The sequence below is a fragment of the Melanotaenia boesemani genome, chromosome 10, assembly GCF_017639745.1.
Source record: "Melanotaenia boesemani isolate fMelBoe1 chromosome 10, fMelBoe1.pri, whole genome shotgun sequence".
Taxonomy (NCBI): Eukaryota; Metazoa; Chordata; class Actinopteri; order Atheriniformes; family Melanotaeniidae; genus Melanotaenia; species Melanotaenia boesemani.
The window spans coordinates 25,612,161-25,630,308 of NC_055691.1; the positions used below are offsets into that span (position 1 = coordinate 25,612,161).

General features: G+C 38.1%; 3 protein-coding genes across 3 annotated transcripts; 2 read left to right on the top strand and 1 right to left on the bottom strand.

The window, feature by feature from the left end:
• Positions 1–628: 628 nt before the first annotated feature.
• On the top strand, positions 629–3,821 carry commd4 (COMM domain containing 4). Its single transcript, XM_041996419.1, has 8 exons — positions 629–691; positions 960–1,031; positions 1,146–1,211; positions 1,298–1,337; positions 2,413–2,532; positions 3,250–3,330; positions 3,449–3,625; positions 3,756–3,821. The coding sequence occupies exons 1-8, from the start codon at positions 689–691 to the stop codon at positions 3,794–3,796; spliced, it is 600 nt and encodes a 199-aa protein (XP_041852353.1). The 5' UTR covers positions 629–688; the 3' UTR covers positions 3,797–3,821.
• Positions 3,822–4,850: 1,029 nt separating this feature from the next.
• neil1 (nei-like DNA glycosylase 1) lies at positions 4,851–8,244 on the top strand. The gene is made up of 10 exons (XM_041996418.1): positions 4,851–5,295; positions 5,625–6,106; positions 6,188–6,307; positions 7,001–7,109; positions 7,194–7,287; positions 7,379–7,500; positions 7,586–7,613; positions 7,700–7,770; positions 7,846–8,059; positions 8,146–8,244. The coding sequence occupies exons 2-10, from the start codon at positions 5,652–5,654 to the stop codon at positions 8,157–8,159; spliced, it is 1,227 nt and encodes a 408-aa protein (XP_041852352.1). The 5' UTR covers positions 4,851–5,295; positions 5,625–5,651; the 3' UTR covers positions 8,160–8,244.
• man2c1 (mannosidase, alpha, class 2C, member 1) lies at positions 8,237–16,322 on the bottom strand. The gene is made up of 26 exons (XM_041996416.1): positions 16,090–16,322; positions 15,528–15,653; positions 15,326–15,449; positions 15,158–15,228; positions 14,890–15,067; positions 14,604–14,793; positions 13,411–13,517; positions 13,217–13,327; positions 13,031–13,123; positions 12,800–12,916; positions 12,630–12,725; positions 12,376–12,521; positions 11,927–12,050; positions 10,882–11,003; positions 10,713–10,798; positions 10,491–10,637; positions 10,296–10,375; positions 10,114–10,208; positions 9,933–10,037; positions 9,683–9,839; positions 9,359–9,502; positions 9,152–9,261; positions 8,990–9,069; positions 8,755–8,897; positions 8,526–8,629; positions 8,237–8,454 (listed from the first exon to the last, which is right to left on the bottom strand). The coding sequence occupies exons 1-26, from the start codon at positions 16,188–16,190 to the stop codon at positions 8,343–8,345; spliced, it is 3,069 nt and encodes a 1,022-aa protein (XP_041852350.1). The 5' UTR covers positions 16,191–16,322; the 3' UTR covers positions 8,237–8,342.
• Between the last annotated feature and the right edge of the window lie 1,826 nt (positions 16,323–18,148).

Sequence of the window (18,148 nt, forward strand, 5' to 3'; positions counted from 1 at the left end):
ATGACATAGAAAGCAACACGGACATATAAATTTTCATTCGTTTTCAGAGGTAAATCGATGCAATGTCAGTCTTATAGCTAAGTCACGAAAATGCATTCTGTCGGACGTCCTGTATTAAAATAATTTTCTGTTCAATGTGATAAGTTTTTGTTTAAATGCATTTTGTCTTTTTATGTTATAGATATTGTCCTTTTACCTGTAGCACGACTCTGTGTCTTATTGTCTTCCATTTCTGCATTTTTAAGGTTTTAGTTATGTACAATAAATGGCAGCCTCTCTCAGACCAGTTGGAGCATCCACATGCAGCACAGTTTCCCACGATTGACTTTTTTCTTATCTGTAAAAAGTTATATATATAACCATTACATATAATAGACAATCACGTATAGTTGACCTGTTAGGTAGTTATCCAAAGTGTACTGGCTTTTCTCCATAAAATTTTATTTAAACATTTCAAATATTGCTTTCCATGCTCCATGCACCAATAACTGACAAGTACTCACCTAGATTTATTCCTAATTAACTTATATTTCACCGATTCCCTTTGCATCTCTATTCACTCACCATCACTTTTTTCCCCCAACGGATGTGTGTGTTTTTTTAATCACTGTCCGTCCTATTTCCTTAGTTTGTCCAATCAGATGCGAGAGAAACGAAGTCTTCCTGTTCTCTTCTTTCCCTAACAACAATGGTAAACATTTTTTAATCATTGCGTTATTTTATGCAATTTCGTTTATTTATGATACGGTTTGTGTCACACGCAGTTCAATTGCATTATTCTAAAAATATTTACGCAATAACTTAGCTGAACAGAATCGATATTTAAGTGTTGCTATGACGTAGCTAGCATGCAAAGCTAATAGCATTTCATGATAATCTAACTAATATCATCTGTGAAAGCAGCGATTTTTGTTGTTTTATACAGTCTGAAAACATCTGCGATCCTTTCTCTGTTATAGCGGTTCCGTTTCTGTGGAGATTTGGATTGCCCTGACTGGGTACTTGCCGAAATTAGTACATTAGCAAAAATTGTAAGTACACTTACTCCGTAGAAAAGTCAATGCAGTTTTCGTGTCAGTTCTTATATTTGAATTATTGTTTAATGTTTTGAAATTGAGTTTGTCTTCCAACTCATTCATTCACAGTCAAGTGTCAAGATGAAACTCCTTTGTGCTCAAGTGTTGAAGGATTTGCTCGGGGAGGGTATTGATGTGAGTAGTTTTATAAATTCATTATATGAGGACATCACATTTGCACACACAGAGATAAATGTCTCATTCTGTCTCTTTTCTTTTAGTTTGACAAAATTGCCAAACTGACAGCAGATGCAAAGTTTGGTAAGTGTCCCTTCCTCTGACACTTTTGACTCCTTGTCTTTATTGCATAATCAGTTGCATTTATGCTACTAGACTCCCATAATCAGATGTATAACAATGTTTAAACCCTTCATTATCTTTTAATGCTCATCACTATTGCCCTTTTCTTTTCTTCCACAAGGAAGGGACTGTTTATTAATATTTGTAGTATCTGTTTCATCATTGACATGACATTTATCATATTTAATTTTTTTAGTCCTTTGTGCATTCATCTGGAGTTTCTACAAAAATTATTCAGCAGATGTTAAAATCTAATTTTAAACTCTACTTTAGTGAAAGTCATTTAGTAAACATGTAGAAGTATTCAGAGAGATGTAGAATCTGAGAGCTTCAGATAAGTGTTAGAATAATGAAGATTGTCCAGTGTTGCAGTTGTCTGTACTCTCTTGTCTTTGTTGTTGTTTTTGGTGCTACGTCTTCTTGGTTTTAAAATCTGTTGTTGTCATCCCTTCTCACCTCAATCTAACTTTCAGCCAATCAGCATTTGTCTTAACATATAGCATCATTTCTGAAGTCTGTGCATTTTGAGCTATTTGGAAGACTGTCAGCCTATCTGAAAAAAGACCCACAGTCCTTCACTGTGTAGGTGCTAAGAGTGACACAGTCTCAGTTAAACCCCTAAATGGGCTTCAGCTCTGAATATCGGTGATAATTGTGTTGCCCTGCAATCAAACAAGACAGGATTCTGCAGTGAAATTCACTGCCTGGGTTCAGGAACATCTAAAGATCCAATTGTAAGTGAACATAGTTCACTTATAGCTGCATCTGAAAATAAAAGTTTAATAGTCCTGGTGCTAAACTGGGCCTCCTCCAGTCTACACTTATGTTACTTTGGTAAATTATTAAACAAAGAATGTAAAACTGGAACATGTTTAGCTTTTTCATTTCCCAAACACTTAAAGTTTAGTTTAAGGAAGTAAAGCAAAATGGCACTTCCCACTCATGTTACTGACTTGTTTGCAATATTGAGATGCTTACTCATGTTCTTTTAAGTACTTTACAACTTCTTACAGCTTTTTATTCACCCATCTTTTAGAGAGTGGAGACATCAAAGCGAGTGTGGCAGTGCTCAGCTTCATTTTGTCCAGTGCAGCAAAGCATGACGTTGACAGTGAATCTCTGTCAAGTGAGCTGCAGCAGCTTGGCCTCCCTAAAGGTTAGTCTTTCCACTTGTTTCTTTGACTGCCTGTTGGAAAAGTTGGCTTCATGCTGTATAATATAATATGTTGTTACACAGACACATGCTAGATTTTTGCACCAGGAGCCAGAACAGATTGAAAACACCATCCAGCCAAGTGGGATTAAAGTATCTAAACCATTCCAGTGAATAACTGGTGCTTATTGAGCAAACGCTATTGGCAGGACTTTCCCTGTTTGATTTTAAAATATGAGGCCAGAAAGGGAGTTGATTTAAAAAAATGTTGAAGCACTATACTCCCTTCTATCTAAAACCACATGCAAACCTTATCACTTGAGTTTAGCAAGCAGTATATTGTTTACATGAGGTCTTGTGCAAGCTGTACTCAGTTGGTGCATGAAGAGAATAGACTGAGCACAAATAAAGTGAGGACATTGTAGATGGAGAGAAGAGGGTTTGTAGTGCATTATGGCATTTGACCATAGATGTTATCAAACAGCCGCAGAGGTTTGCTGGCTTGAAATTGTAATTCATTTAGCTGGTATAATGCCTCAGTAGACACTTTATATTGAGAGATATGTTGATGTTTTTCAAGAATTTTGCAGTCTTATCTGTCTATAATCGGAATGCTATTTTATTGTACAGATTTAGTACCTCTTCTAATAGTGGATTTAGCCAATTTCAAATGCTTGCTCACTAAAATGCTCCATTAATAAAACATTTAACTTCCTTTAGAACACACTACAGGGCTGTGCAAATCATACGAAGACAAGCACTCTGCACTTCAAGACAAACTCAGAGAGACCAGCCTGAGGTGTGAGTATTTAATTGAAGACAACAAAAATTGTTGATGACTGAGTGCTGACTGCTAGAGAGTTGATGACTGAGTGCTGACTGAAGAGTGCCACTTGTTCTTCCTTGTAATGACTTTCAGTGGGACGACTGGACTCTGTGTCTTGGCGTGTTGACTATACGCTGAGCTCCAGTGAGCTGAAGGAGGTCAACGAACCTTTGATACAGCTAAAACTGCAAACACAAGGAGCAGAGTCAGGCTCCACAGAGACAACTGTTGTCTCTGTTTCTGCTGACAAGTTCAGAGTCTTGCTTGCTGGTAAGTTTTTCCTCCGTCACAATTAAGCCTTTTTTTTTTTCTTCTTCTTCTTCTTTCGTTTCTTTCTTGCAATTCCCATTTTGCAGTCTAGAATTTTAGAAAGATAATTGTATGTATTGTGTTTTTACAGAGCTCAAACAAGCCCAGGCCATGATGAATGCACTACAATGATGAACCAGAAGCTGGACAAATTGTGCTAAAAAAAAGCTACCAAAAGTGCCATACTTAAATCATGTACAGTATTAAATATTTGTGTAAATTTGTGCTGATTTTTTTTTTTAAACCACATTAGTGACAATTGGTGAAAATGTTTCCAGACTATGAATTGTCACTGAACTTAGAAAACTGAGTGGCTGACTTTTGTAAAATATTGTTAATGCATTATTTGACTAATTTTTGTTTTAATTATTGTTGCAAATATTTTTTAAACATTATTATTCATTTACTCATCTACATTTTATCCTTAGATTTTAGTAGCATTTATTAGGCTCTGCTTTTAATTAATAGAGCTACATTATTGTGGTTATTATTCCTTCACAGCTTACAGATAATGCATTCACAAACAGGACACAAACTCATACAGGGTTACTGAGTTCAATACTGAGAAAATAGCAAGGGACCTTGAAACAGGTCTGGGTGTCCAAGCAAGGGAGTTGTTGTGAATATTCTTATCTATTCCCTCCAAGCAGAGCAGAATTATTAAAGAATAGCCTTTGTGTGAATATTGTGGGAATGGAGGAACTGAGTCAGTAGAAAGGCAGAAAAAGATAGCGAAGCAGAGCATAGTATCTTCTTTCCTTTCAGCTATGACGCACCTCAGATGGAGGACCTGGAGGAATCAAGTTCCAGGAGGAAGGAGGGACCACCTTGCAAAATACACATTCACATGAATGCACACCACATGCACGCACATAGCCACAATGCATTGTATCAGTATAAATGAGGAAGATAACTTAGGTAGGCGGGTCTTTTGGCTGAACCGAAGGGTCCCGACACTTCATGTATTAGTGGACCAGAAGCTAAGCTAACAGGCCTTCTCTGACAGAGATATGTATTGCTTCTTATTACTGGCTCAACAAAGAATTGTCAATTCTACTCAATCTCTGGTGTTTTTGCCTTCTTTTAAAAATGTAGATTTTTGAACACTCTTCCTTCTGATGATTTATTTACAGGTGATGAACAAATCTTTTAAAACCAACAAATAATATTTTAAAACTTCATTATGTTGATAACATGTATTTTACCTTCATATACTAATAAAGTATAAAGCAGTTGTTGCTACTTCCGCTATGCCTACAAATCCCATCATGCATCAGCAGGTTTGTTTGTGCTCGTGATGCTGTGATTCATGTAATGCTTCTTAAGTACGTTTGCTAGCCAAATTTGAGTTCGTCTCTTCTGGATTTTTGAGTGTATCATTAAAAAAATGACGAACAATTACAGTCATTACGAACGTAGTCCGTGTATAATTAAAGAAAATATCTCGCGATATCTTCAAACGTCTGGCACGCGCAGATTGCACAACTTGTTGGGTAACAGACGCGTGCTTTTAAAAGCCTTTTGGCCATTACTGTTATTATTTAAGACAGCAACACAGTCACAGTACCGAGTATGTATTTGTAGTATTAACTCTGCTGAACAAACAGTCATACTCTCGTTTCCTGGTTTTGGTAAGTGTGAAACAGAGAAACAGTGTTTTGTCAGGTTGAGTTGGATAATGAAAGTTATAGCAAACGATGTATGTTTGATAAGAAACCGATGTTAAAGTGTCCTGTATGTTGTACAGTCAATGCATTAACTGAGGTGCATCATGTATTCAGATAGTTTGTTGTTGAATGTGCATTGCTTTGCAGCAGTGGTTGGTGCTGATTATATAAGGTTTGTTTAAAAGATTTAGCCTCCAAGCTGAAGAAAAATAACGTCATAATACACACCCATCCCTAATTGTATAATGTGAACAGAGCTCGTGATGTAATCACAAATTACTTCTTCTCTCCAGTTAAAGCACATATTTTTTTCTTGGAAAATGCCTGAGGGACCAGAACTCCACCTGGCCAGCTTGTTTGTGAACAAGATGTGTGAAGGAGTGGTATTTAGTGGACCTGTCAAAAAATCTGAGGTCAGCAAGTGTCCTGATGTGCCCTTCACCTGTCAGGCATATCGCATCACAGCCACTTCCAGAGGGAAGGAAGTGAAGCTCACATTGATTCCCATCAAGAGTGATGATGCAAAACAGAGAGCAAAGCCAGGGCAAGCAGACCAGCCCATGGATATAGTTTTTCGCTTTGGGATGTCGGGTTATTTCCGCTTTACAACAGAGGATGAGCTGCCCAAACATGCTCATCTGCGTTTTTACACCAGAGAGAAGCCTTGCAGAGTGCTGAGCTTTGTGGATGCACGCAGATTTGGCAGCTGGCAGCCCAGTGGGATGTGGCAGCCTGACCGAGGGCCCTGCATCATGTTTGAGTACAAAAGTTTCAGGTTTGTGAAGCTGAGTCTCATTTGTATCACCCGCACAACCAGAATACTTAACTCACACTTACAGGTACAAACTCTTTGCAGGGACAACGTTTTGTCACATCTGCCTGATCGGGCTTTTGATCGACCCATCTGTGAAGTCCTGCTGAATCAAAAATACTTCAATGGTATTGGGAACTACTTGAGGGCTGAAATTCTGTACAGGTAATAACCATGCACAGAAACAGGATGACAAATCTGATGCTTTAATGTATGCATTATTCACATTAATCATCTAGCAGTTTATTTGTAATAGTGAGCTGCTGACTCTGTTTTAGTGACCTAGTTGTCAGCTTTGAGGATAATAAGGATAAGTTGAGAAAACAGATTTGGATGCAGAACTGATGCATCCATAGTCAGCAAAACTGTAGTATTTTAATCTACAAGGACACAACAATCCTTCAAATTTGCACATTTGTCTACTTTGCCCATGTCTTACCTTGACAGATTAGTGGTTTATGGAATAAGTAAAACATCAGACATTGTACACACACAACATAAAACTCTTGATACACTTGTCACATGCACTGTTACAAGTAAACTGAAAGAAAAGCAACAACCAAGTGAAAATGTTGCCACGGATCTGCTTAGTGGTTTTTGGGGTTATTTTTCATGAACTCAGATAATACAGAGTAGAAAAGTGCTGTTTCAGTGGGATTCTTGCAAGTATGAATAAAACAAACCAAACATTTATTCTCAGAAGCTTCAAGGTTGGTTCCCCTTAGATAACACGTGAATCACTACTTTCACACTCCTTCCATGGGAAGGGATAACAATACAGGCCTGTTTAAAAACAAAGGAGTGCTGTTGTTTAATAAAAGAATGGGTCTTAACAGCTGGATTTTTTTTTTTTTTTAGGTTAAACGTTCCACCCTTTGTGCCTGCTCGGGATGTGCTTGAAGGCCTTGTCTCAGATGATTTATTAGAGAAAGAGAAGCCCTTGAAAAATGAGATCCAAGACAAAAAGGTGAAAAAACCAAAATGAACATTTTTCAGACTGGCTGCTGTACCCATACGCTGCATTTTCTAACAAAGTCATTCCTGTGAAAAGACCTCAGTAAGAACCAAGAAGAAAGGACTGAAACAAGAGATGAGTGATCTGCTCAGGCTGTGTCATACAGTACCACTGGAGGTTGTGAACCTAGGTGGGTCTTAATGTGTGTACTGTATTGTCCACTTAAAAAAAATCAACAGCAACATGAAATACCTCCTATTAATGACAGTTTTTTGTCTTAGGTGGTAAGGGCTATGACCCTGAGAAGGCAGACTACTCGGCCTTTCAGGCTTGGCTGCAGTGTTATTACGTGGATGGAATGAAGTCTATTCGGGATCACAATGGGAGGACTATGTGGTTTAAAGTAAATAAGGAAAAAAATTTTATTATAAATCTTTAAAAAAAAAAAAATTCCTCCCATATCAATTCACATTTTTTATATGTTTCAGGGAGATCCAGGTCCAATGGCTCCCAGAGGTAAGTAACACACATCCTGCAGCACATTAGCTAAAGTTTTCATCAACATCAAATTTCAGGTATTTAACTTATATTTTGTTGTGAAGATTCAAAATCACCCAAAGCAAAAAAGAGAGCCAAGAAAGAAGAGGACCATGATTACACAGACAGAAAAAAGGTCAAACTCACTTCTTTACTGTCCAAAACTGAACTAAACAGCAGTAGCTTTTAACATTTCACACTATTTCTTTAGGTGGCTAAAAGTCGTTCCGTTGGCAGAAGAAAGACAAAAGCAGACAAAGAGGAAGGAGCCAGAAAAACACCAAAAAAAGAAAAGGAAGGAGTTAAAAAGGAAGCGGAGTCAAAGAGAGGAAAGGTAGAGAAAATCCAGGAAGTAAACACAACACGGCGTGGAACGAGATCAAACTCACGTAGGAGGAAAAGCAGCCCTGCAGAGCCAACTGCAGGTAAACTCGCCAAAACAGCTTAAAATGGAAAACGCCTCTAATGAAAAAAAATGTAGAGATTTTTATGTTAGATTTTCTCATTGCAGGTCCCCAGACATGAAAATGACAGCGTGACCAGAAAGGGCTGAAAATCCAGACATTTTTATACTTTAATACACTCTTCAAATAAAACAAAAGTTGTTGTACCAAGGTGTTTATTTTATGAAAAGTCATCACTTTGCAAAAGTCTGACCAAAGTACACATTAATATTCCACCTGCCAGTTCTTTTTCACTTGCAAAACATCACAAGATGAGCAGCAGGGTCACAATTTGAAAGGGTTTGAAGTTCAGAGTGATGCCATCGGATGTCATGTCGGCTGGCTGGGTGCGGTCTTGCCTTTCCAAGAGATCACAACTGAAAGAGGTTTTTAGAGGAAATTAGGAAATAAAAATGTTACAGAAGAGAACAAAAGTAGAAACACTTACTGCCAGGCTTTTCTGACTGGAAGGGTGGTCCGCAGTGTTGCACTGACGCTGCTCCCATATGACTCATAGAGACGTACCACAAGGGCCCTGTTTCCATCCTCAGCCTATTGTGGTCAATAAAAGGCCATTTAATCAAGCTAGTTACAGTTTACAGTTGTGGGATTTTTATAAGTTTTCAAGCAATAAGTCTTTTATTTATTTATTTAAAGCTTGATGTGAAGTGCCTTACCTGCTTAATGGTCTCAAGTATGACCGATTTAGTGCTGACAGAGAAGGCGCTCCAGGGTACAGGGTCAGCGCTGCACTGCATCAACCTCAGAGGGAAGTTGAGGTTGTATGCGCACTGGATTACAGAGGCATCTTGGAAGGATCCTGTACAGAAGACATTATCGTGAGTTAGATGTGTGTTTAATGAGCATCACAAGTTTGCCACAGATAACGGCATAAAGATGAATAAAACTTGCCTGTGTGTGGCATGATGGCATAGGTGAACTGATGAGTCCCCATGTCAGCAGTAGCATCTGGTGCCTTAGGTGCTCGCAGTCTATGGAAATAAGTATTTATAGTTGGATTCAAGTACTATTTCAGTTCAGTGTTATTGTTTAGGAACAATGGGGAAACCTCACAAGGACAGAGTCATTGTGTTCTTGTGGATGGAATAACCGTATTTGCAGTCATTCAGAAGTGCAACTCCAAAGTTGTGCTCTGACAAGTCGGCCCATTTGTGACCCCAAACCTAAGAAAAAAAGCACAATAAAAACATGTGAACACAAAAATATTAACAGTCGTGGTTTTTAGTAAACTGACAGAGTGTATTATGATGAGTGTCATACCTCAAATCGGGCCCAGTCCCACGAAGTGTTCCAGTGTGTGGGTCTCTGCAGGTGGCCAAACTGAATCTCGTACGTAGCATTGAGGCTGCGTACTCTTACAGGAAATTCAACCTTGAGAAACTTGTGCGACTCAGCCCACTGCACCTGAAAGTGGGAGATCCAACATGGTGTATTTATTTATTGTTTAGTCTGAATTTACATTACAAAGCAAAAGTAAGTGTAAGAAATCTTGACTGGTAGTGTGTGTCTTATTGTGACAAAGGATGAAGTTTTATTTATTTTTTTTACATTTTACACAAGTTTTAATTCCAGATGTCACAGCACCTTTGTGTTGAACCTTATATAAGGACACATGGCATCCATGACGATCTCCTGGGTGACGGTGCTTTTGTCGCTGATCCTGAGGGTGAAGCTGACGCTGCCTCGAAGTCCTCCTGAAGTCACCACATGAACAGGCTGCAACACCTCCACTACTGGCTTCCTGTAAGGTTGTTTCATTTGTCATATATTTGTTTTTCTATATACTTCTCAAAACTATGATGTTTTACTGAGAAGCAACATTAATGACTGAGACCTTGTCTGAAGATGGTAGTCCATTACATCCCAAGCATCCCAGTACAGGGGGACATCATCAAATATAACAAACTGGTTTCCAACACAGCCATCAGAGACTGTTTCTCTGAAACGCGCAGAGTCTGTTATGGAATATATAAGAATATATGAAACACTGACGTTAAAATGTTGTTTTAAATTACCTGTTTGGGCTGATCAAACACAATGATGCCAATGTGCCATCTTTGTTTATCACAGTATGCAAAGTCCCATTCTCCATAAGGACAGTGCCATCAGACTGTAATGTTAAAAATAATAAATAAAAAATTAGACACATTCAAATTAATAGATCTAAATTGATTGTTTATTTATATACAATACATACCTGAACAGTGACAGAAACTGGAGTCACTGGCTGTGTATCTTTGACAGGAGACATACCGATGCTGGGAACTCTCACTAGAGCTGAAGTGCCACAGACATTACAAAACATGTATTAAATTCCAGGCAACCTGGAATACACTACATACATATATCTATATCTACAGATATAGACACACATTCAAAATATCAAATATACCTAGACCAGATTTGTCAGCACCATCTGTAATCTGGATGACTTCATGGCGCTCCCAAGGCAGAGAGTTGAACACACCGACAGAGCTGCCCTTTGACCCCAAAGCTTCCCAAGCCTCACGCAAAAGGAGCGCACCGTCACTGCAGATATCTATGAAAATGAGGGAGAATTAAACATTAAAATGTAGGTGATAGTAACAAAAAGTTGAAACAAAAAAATATATACCTTCATAATATCTGAGAGCATCCTCCACAACCATCCCTATGCAGCTGCCAGGAATCACATCATGGAACTGGTTCAGAAGAAGCAGCCTGCAGAGCAAATCAAAGTAATATTGTCCAAACTATTTAAAACTGTAAACCATTTTTTTTTCTATTTTCTCTAGTGACCAAACCTCCAGAGCTGCTGTAGCTTTTCCTGAGGATACTGAAAAGTCTTCTTTTGGCACAAGGCTAAGCTGCTAGCGATCTCAACATCGTGAAGCAGAGTCTCACACCGGCGGTTTTCTCGCTTAATCTACAGATAAAACACACACACTTAAACTTGAGAGAATAAAAACACCTTAGTTTATTAAATCTTGTAAAAGCACCAATTTATGTTTGACATAATATGAACAACTGTTATTTCCTCAAGTGTCACTCTGTGTATCCTTGTATAATTCTGTCTCTAAAACATCTGGTACAAGTGCGAAATGTAAACAGAAATATAAAATGTAATGATTTGCAAATCAATCTCTGTATTTAATTTTAAATTAAACAAAGACAGCATATTAAATATTGAAACTCTAACTCTATAGTTTTTATATATATGATTTCTAATAAGCTCATTTTAAATTTGATACTAAAACATGTACCAATAAAGACTGACAGAGGAGTATGCTTACCAGTGTTCGACATCTCCTTTTTTCTGCTAGCAAAACTCTGAGACTTTGGTAACTAAGGAAACCAGTTTGAGAAGTTCTGAACATAAAATGTTTTTCCTTTTTGCAACACCTCCCAAAATAATAATAGTTTCAGATGCTCATCTGCTCAGTATTATGTGAAAAAGAAGAAAAAAACCAAAACACACAATCGGGGATGTTCACTTTTTAAATGTGTGCAGATTTAGGTTCCCATCATATTAAAATGTCTAGATTTGGCCTGATAGACTACAGTATACTTATCCTTTCACCCCAGTTAAGAGTATCTTAATTACACCATTAAAATGAGACTTTGATTTCTTTTGATGATGGGATAGCTGCAATGTATCTGTAAATGTGTTGCAAAGTCATGAAATATCTAACAGAACTTATTTTAGAGGTTCACTACAGTCAGAGTCGAACCACTTAAATAATGGTGTAGATCGGGAATATATATATATATTTTTTTTTTCTCCTGAAACTGTGATTTACAGCATTGAGCTTGGCAGAGGCAGAGCTCTGAGCAATCTTGTTTGTCTACCTGGGCCTGAGTGGTGTAAGTTCCATTATGCAGCTCCAGGAAGAGCTCCCCACTCCAAGTGCACAGAAGTGCTGAGTCAGCCAGAAGCTTTGAGAAAAGCTGGTCAGGACTGGACATTTGGACCCTGAGAAACATCCAAAATTGGAGATGGAAGTGAGCAATGTCATTTCTGGACACACATTAACTATTCATTCTGACCAAAACATGACTGTATTTTTCATCATTGTAACCAAATGGCATCATAATGACACCAGCAGACATGGCTCATATCCCTTTAATTAAAACAATGTTTTACAAGTTCTGCCTTTATACCGACACACCCCTCAATAACCTCATCCCAGAAACGACAGTGTGGGAACCCACAGCGTGGGTATGTTTTTTCCTGCACAGTGTGGTCTGGGTCATTGTTACTGGTAAGTGATAAGTGAAAGTGAAGGTCAGGAACTGACTTGGGAAGTCCATCTGTGTCCTGAACCAAGCGCAGTCTGTCAAGCATCAGCTGTGTGGGTCCACCACCGCCATCACCAAACCCAAACAATGCTGCACTGTGATTGGCTCTGCCTTTGTCCTTGTTATTCTTCACAGTTTTTACCAGCTGTGGGCAGTGGAAAACGCAGAAACAGTGAAATTTAGTAAAAGCAGTAAATTCTCTCCTCACAGACCCAACATTTAAAATGTTATCTCTTATGTAAACTTAACTCACATCCTCAATCTTGCCTTTCATTTCATAGGAATTTCCAGGTGGGAAGTGAGTCAAAACCTTGGAGCCGTCCAAACCTTCCCAGAAAAATGTGTTGTGCTTGAAGAAAAATAAATTCAAACTGAATTTCAAAGCTTTATGTTTTCTTAAGCTCAAATGTGGTGTTCACTTACAGGAAAGGCATTGACCAAATTCCAGCTGAGCTTCTGTGTTAAAAAGTTGGAAATACCACACCCCTGCATTATTTGAGGAAGCTGAGCAGAGTAGCCAAATGTGTCTGGAAGCCAGAACTGTAAGAAGAAAATCAAGGATTGATTATTTATTTTAATATACAGATCAGCAACAAATGTAACTTTCATCTAGAGGTTACTGCAGGTTATGCAGACATGCTTTATGAACGCTACCTCTGTGCAACACCTTCCAAATTCCTGGTGAAAAAAGCGCTGGCCTTCCAGGAACTGCCGGACCATGGACTCACCTGAAGGCAGATTGCCATCCTAAAAAGCAAATATGTTTACTAAATCATGACTTAGGACATTATCTGCATTATAAGGTCTGAATGCATGAAACATTTTTAGGAGAAGGTTTACCATTTCAACCCATGTTCCTCCAACAGGAATGAACTGGCCTTTCTTCACATAAAACTGAATCTTAGAGTAGAGTCCTGGGTACCAGCTCTTTACCCACTGGAACTGCTGGGCCTGAACCAAAGGAAAAATTGTCAAAACTGGACTAGACTGCTGAGAGAAGAGATTAATATAAAACCATGTTAGTCTGGAATTACCTGAGAGCAAGTAAAGACGAACTCTGGATTTTTCTCCATTAAGTTGATCACTGTCACCCAACTTCGACCACATTTGCGAATAGTCTCTTCATATGGCCACAGCCAGGCTGCAAATAATAATAATAATAATAATAAAGTGTATTTTGGTACAGGTGCCAATATACTTTTCTGGATGCATAATAGCATCTGGACTGACAGCGTGGTTTATCTTCAACATTTTGTTAAAAAAAAATTGCGAAGAAATGTGGGATCTATAGAAGATTATACCAAAAATTCTGGGAATTCTCTCCATGCAAGGGAAAAGGTTAAATCAAGACTAAATAGCCATGATCTTCATGCCATCAGGCAACAATGCATTAGAAACAAATTGGATCGTGTGGTGGAAGTCGTGAACATTTCTGGAAACCACCATCAGTAAAAACAATCCATCTCTGGGTCCACAAATTTAACTAGAACTGTACCAAAACAAAGATCCAAGATAAAGAAACATTGTCTTTTATGGGTGTAACAATACATACATCAACAATGAAACATCAATTCAGTGATCAACAGGCCAAATCCAGCTGTGTAACCAGGAAAAAGTCAGAATGTACTACCATGAATAATATAACTATATTCTGAAAATATTTCAAATAGGAGTAAGGTTTACAGTTTCCTGCTTCAATGTAAACAAATATTAATTTATATAAACAGTCAAGGAACAGGTTGTTGTTCATTTAAATGTCTAGTTGAGCTTAAAATTATATATTTTTATTGCATTTTGTGATATGATATAAATGGAGGAATTGCATTAAATCATTACGATATGGTGTCATATCTATTACTGGCTCCTGAATCGAATCAAAAGAATTTATATCTGCACAATCATTATTCACAGAATCAAAGTAATATTGCACTATGATCAAACTTGTCACATTCTTACTGTCTTTTCTGGCTTTAAGCTAATTTTATTTAAGTTCTTTTTGGAAAATTGTCGACTTTTTTTTTTATCTCTGTTTTAGAGTTGAAACTTTTTGGGAAATGGGATTTACACATTAATCAAACATTTAACCATATAAAACTAAGCTAAATAAGATGCATAGCAGTAACAGCAATTTTAATTAGTAAATTAAAAACTAAACAAATCCCACCAGACTTTCAATGCCTTTTGGCTGAATTGTGACAGCTTAAAAAACTTTAAAAAAATCTGAGACCTGAGTCTATGTGGCAGTGACCCATTGCATGGACAGTGTGCTGGCTGTCCCCATTCCGCTGGCTAAAGAACCTTTGAGCCAGACTGTGTGCGTTGGAGAAAGAGCTGGGATCAGCCGGGTCACAGAGGTTCACCATCTCATTAACGGTAAAGAGTGCCTGGTATCCTCGCTGCTCTCCTTCACCAAGTTCCTGGCAAGAAGGAGTGCAGAGACTCAGAATTTGCTTTAACCAAAGCGTTTTTCAATCCAAATATGTGTCATGATGCAGTGTTACTGGTGACAGTACCTTAACTATATCGATGAGCATCTCAAAATCAGTCAGCAGCTCCCTCACGTCCCTTTTAAATATTACCAGTTCAGCCCTCTGTACAGAAAACTTCCTGTTTGAGTCTGGAGCTGCAATCATGGACCCTTGACCAGCTCCAAAAAGTCCATTGCAGGCCATTTCCACATAAAGGGTGACACTACACAGCGAGATAAATATATATATTCAAGGGGGCGAAAAAGTTGAAAACATCAAAATGATTGTGGATGCAGCATCTCTCTTGACTGACCTGTGGGGTTCCTCATCTTTGAGGCAGTCAGACAAAATATAACTTGTCTTTTCACCCTCTTTAGTCAGACCCTGCAAGTATAAAGTTCACTCTGCAAGTAGTTCAAGCACAATCTTTTTGCGCTTTATAGTAATCCGATTTAAATAAATAAAAATAAAATAAATAAACCTGAACTGGCTGTCCATCTCTCCAAACCATTGCTTCTCCATCACATTCCCACAGAAGATGAACCTCTTTCCCTCTCCAGTGTTCAGGAACTGTCAGAGTCACCTTAAACCAGCATGTCCACCACCTTAAACAGACATCAAGCTTGGATTAGTGCCAGGACTTGAGAGAATAAAAGATCTGAGGAGGATATATTATCACTTACGTCTGTCCAAAGTTCTCACCAACTTTATAAGGTGCAAAGTTCTGTGTGGAAGCTTCAGTGAATGTGATTCTTTTAGGAGAGAGGAAGGCGGAGATGGTTTCCAGAGGACAAGAGTCTCCATAAAGCCTACAGAGACATAAAATTTAAACTGTGAAGCCTTGTTTGTATACAGTATGGAGCTGAACATAAATAATAAACAATTTCAATTTGGCTCACAGGCTTTTGAAATATGTGTAATCTGGGACTCTTAATTCAGAAATCTCCCAATCTTACGTTCAAAAACCTCACAGGCATTGTCTGGGAGCCTTTGACGAGATCCACATGCTGTTTGAAATTAAATTTAGGCATCCACAAACATCCCGTGGGCTTTCTGTTTTGAAAATGCCTTACACCAAAAATGTTGTTTACTTTAGAGTATTGTTCTGTGGACAATGAGTTATAACAGCTCGGCAAGGCCAGAACGAAGTTATGAAGCGACCCATATGTATTTCTATCCAACTGCACTGTTGAAGGCTGAAACTCTCTTGAGCAGGACCTGCAGCCACTGGGAAAGAAACCTTACCGTCCTCTCAGATTGCAGTCTGTGAAATACACATCAGAGATAAACTTCTCAGCTCTTTCGAGGAGTGTGCGTCTGTTCTTCAGCACAGGCTGGTGATACATCACAAGACAAGACAATAACACCTGCAAATCTGAAAATGCGAAGACAAGAACGGTGTGCACAAAAACAAGACATAAAAACCGTAGAAGATTAACCCAAAAGGTTCATACAGGACCCGGAAGTAAAAGAGTTATGCAGTAACAGCAATTAGCCACTAGATGGCAGCTCTGTTCAGCAACTGACAATCTGGAAAAATTGTCAGTGTTTCGTGGTCAATAACAGATCAGGTAATATCAGTATATATATATATATATATATATATATATATATATATATATATATATATATATATACTGTATGTGTATGTGTTTTGGAATTGTTAAGAACATTACTGGTGACCCCCCCAAGCAGTCCATAACCAAGAAGTTGCTGGGGGGCAAAAAAAGAAAAAAAAGTACCCAATGTAGATTAATGTACTGATACTGTGGATAGTATTATTGTGATGGAAGGAGTTAAATTTCATCTAAGAAGAAAAAAAGTAACCATTCTATATCCAAGTTATAGAAAACTGGCCTAAATGGACTGAATCTGTTTTTACTGTTAGACCAGATTTCAGGTAAAAGATTACTGCTCTTTCAGTAACTGGAGGTGTCTATCAGGCTCTTTACATAGTTTTCCCTTATCATATACTTGTCAAAAGGTCTTCATGTTTGTTGTTGATAGTTTTGTTTTGTTTGTTTATACAATACTATATATATATATATATATAAATATAGAATAGAATAGAAATACTTTTATAATCCCTTCAGAGAGCTCTCAGGAAAATTTGGGATATATATATATATATATATATATATATATATAGAGAGAGAGAGAGAGAGAGAGAGAGAGAGAGAGAGCGAGAGAGAGAGAGAGAGAAAGAGAGCCTCTTAAAATAATGCCCTAAGTAATTTTTTTTCAGGTTTTTCACGTAACACACACACACACACACACAAACTGAACAAAATGTTGAATGTTATATTTATTACCAATTTCATTCCAAAAAGGTTGTGACAATGGCTAACGATTGACATATTAAAACAATGTCTCCCAGTTATGTAACATGAGAGGAATAAATAACTTATGCTAATTTTTTAACATGCCTTTGTGAGTTAAGCCATATGAACCTTCAATGTGGTTAACAATAAAGCATTAATAACAAAAAAACTAAACACCATGCTGAGGTGGAAGGTTTATCTCATCACTTCTCCCTTCATTTCTTATTTATGGGGTTCGTCACAAATGCCTATTAATGTGGTAAATTGTCAAAGAAGTGATGACACTCAGTTGGCATGAGGTGTTTCATTGACTGGAGGTCCTGGAACTTACTTTCCTGGATTGGCAGAGCACATGGAAGCACTCTTATCCATGCTATTGGCTCATTTGACACCTGTACCCTCTGTGGCAGTGCTTCCCATGTGGAGTCCTCTGAGAAGGACAGTTGAAGAGCTTTCAAGTCATGGACAGTTGGATCCCCAGCTTTTTTGTTTGGTCTGATTCTAGTGAAGTAAGATCCATTCATTGTCAGGAACTGACCATGCTTAAACACCTTCACATGGTAAGGTGATGGCCTGATTCTTACAGTCTGAAGTATGATGACGTAGGCTCTTGAGGTGAAGATATCTGTTGCCATTTTGCATTCAACAGCATGTTGTCACACTCCATTTGTGTGTGCCCTGCAACAAGGTATTTCTGTCTTATCAATACTCCATATTTCCTTGCAAGCTCCGAGAATGCGTTGCCACACATGCTTTATGGTTCTGATAACCGCAACAGTCGCTCCACACTATGATCTCCTTGACTTCTGGATAGTCTTTGATCACACCTTCAAAGTGGTGTTATTGAAGATGTACAAAAGCTTCACTACTCAGGTTGCCCTGACATTTGTCCCAAATGTAGCAGTTACCTTCCTTAGATCCCAACTTTAAGAGGGTAAAGTTTTAGACCTGCAGTTTTGTTTTGTAATACAGGGATTTTGGAC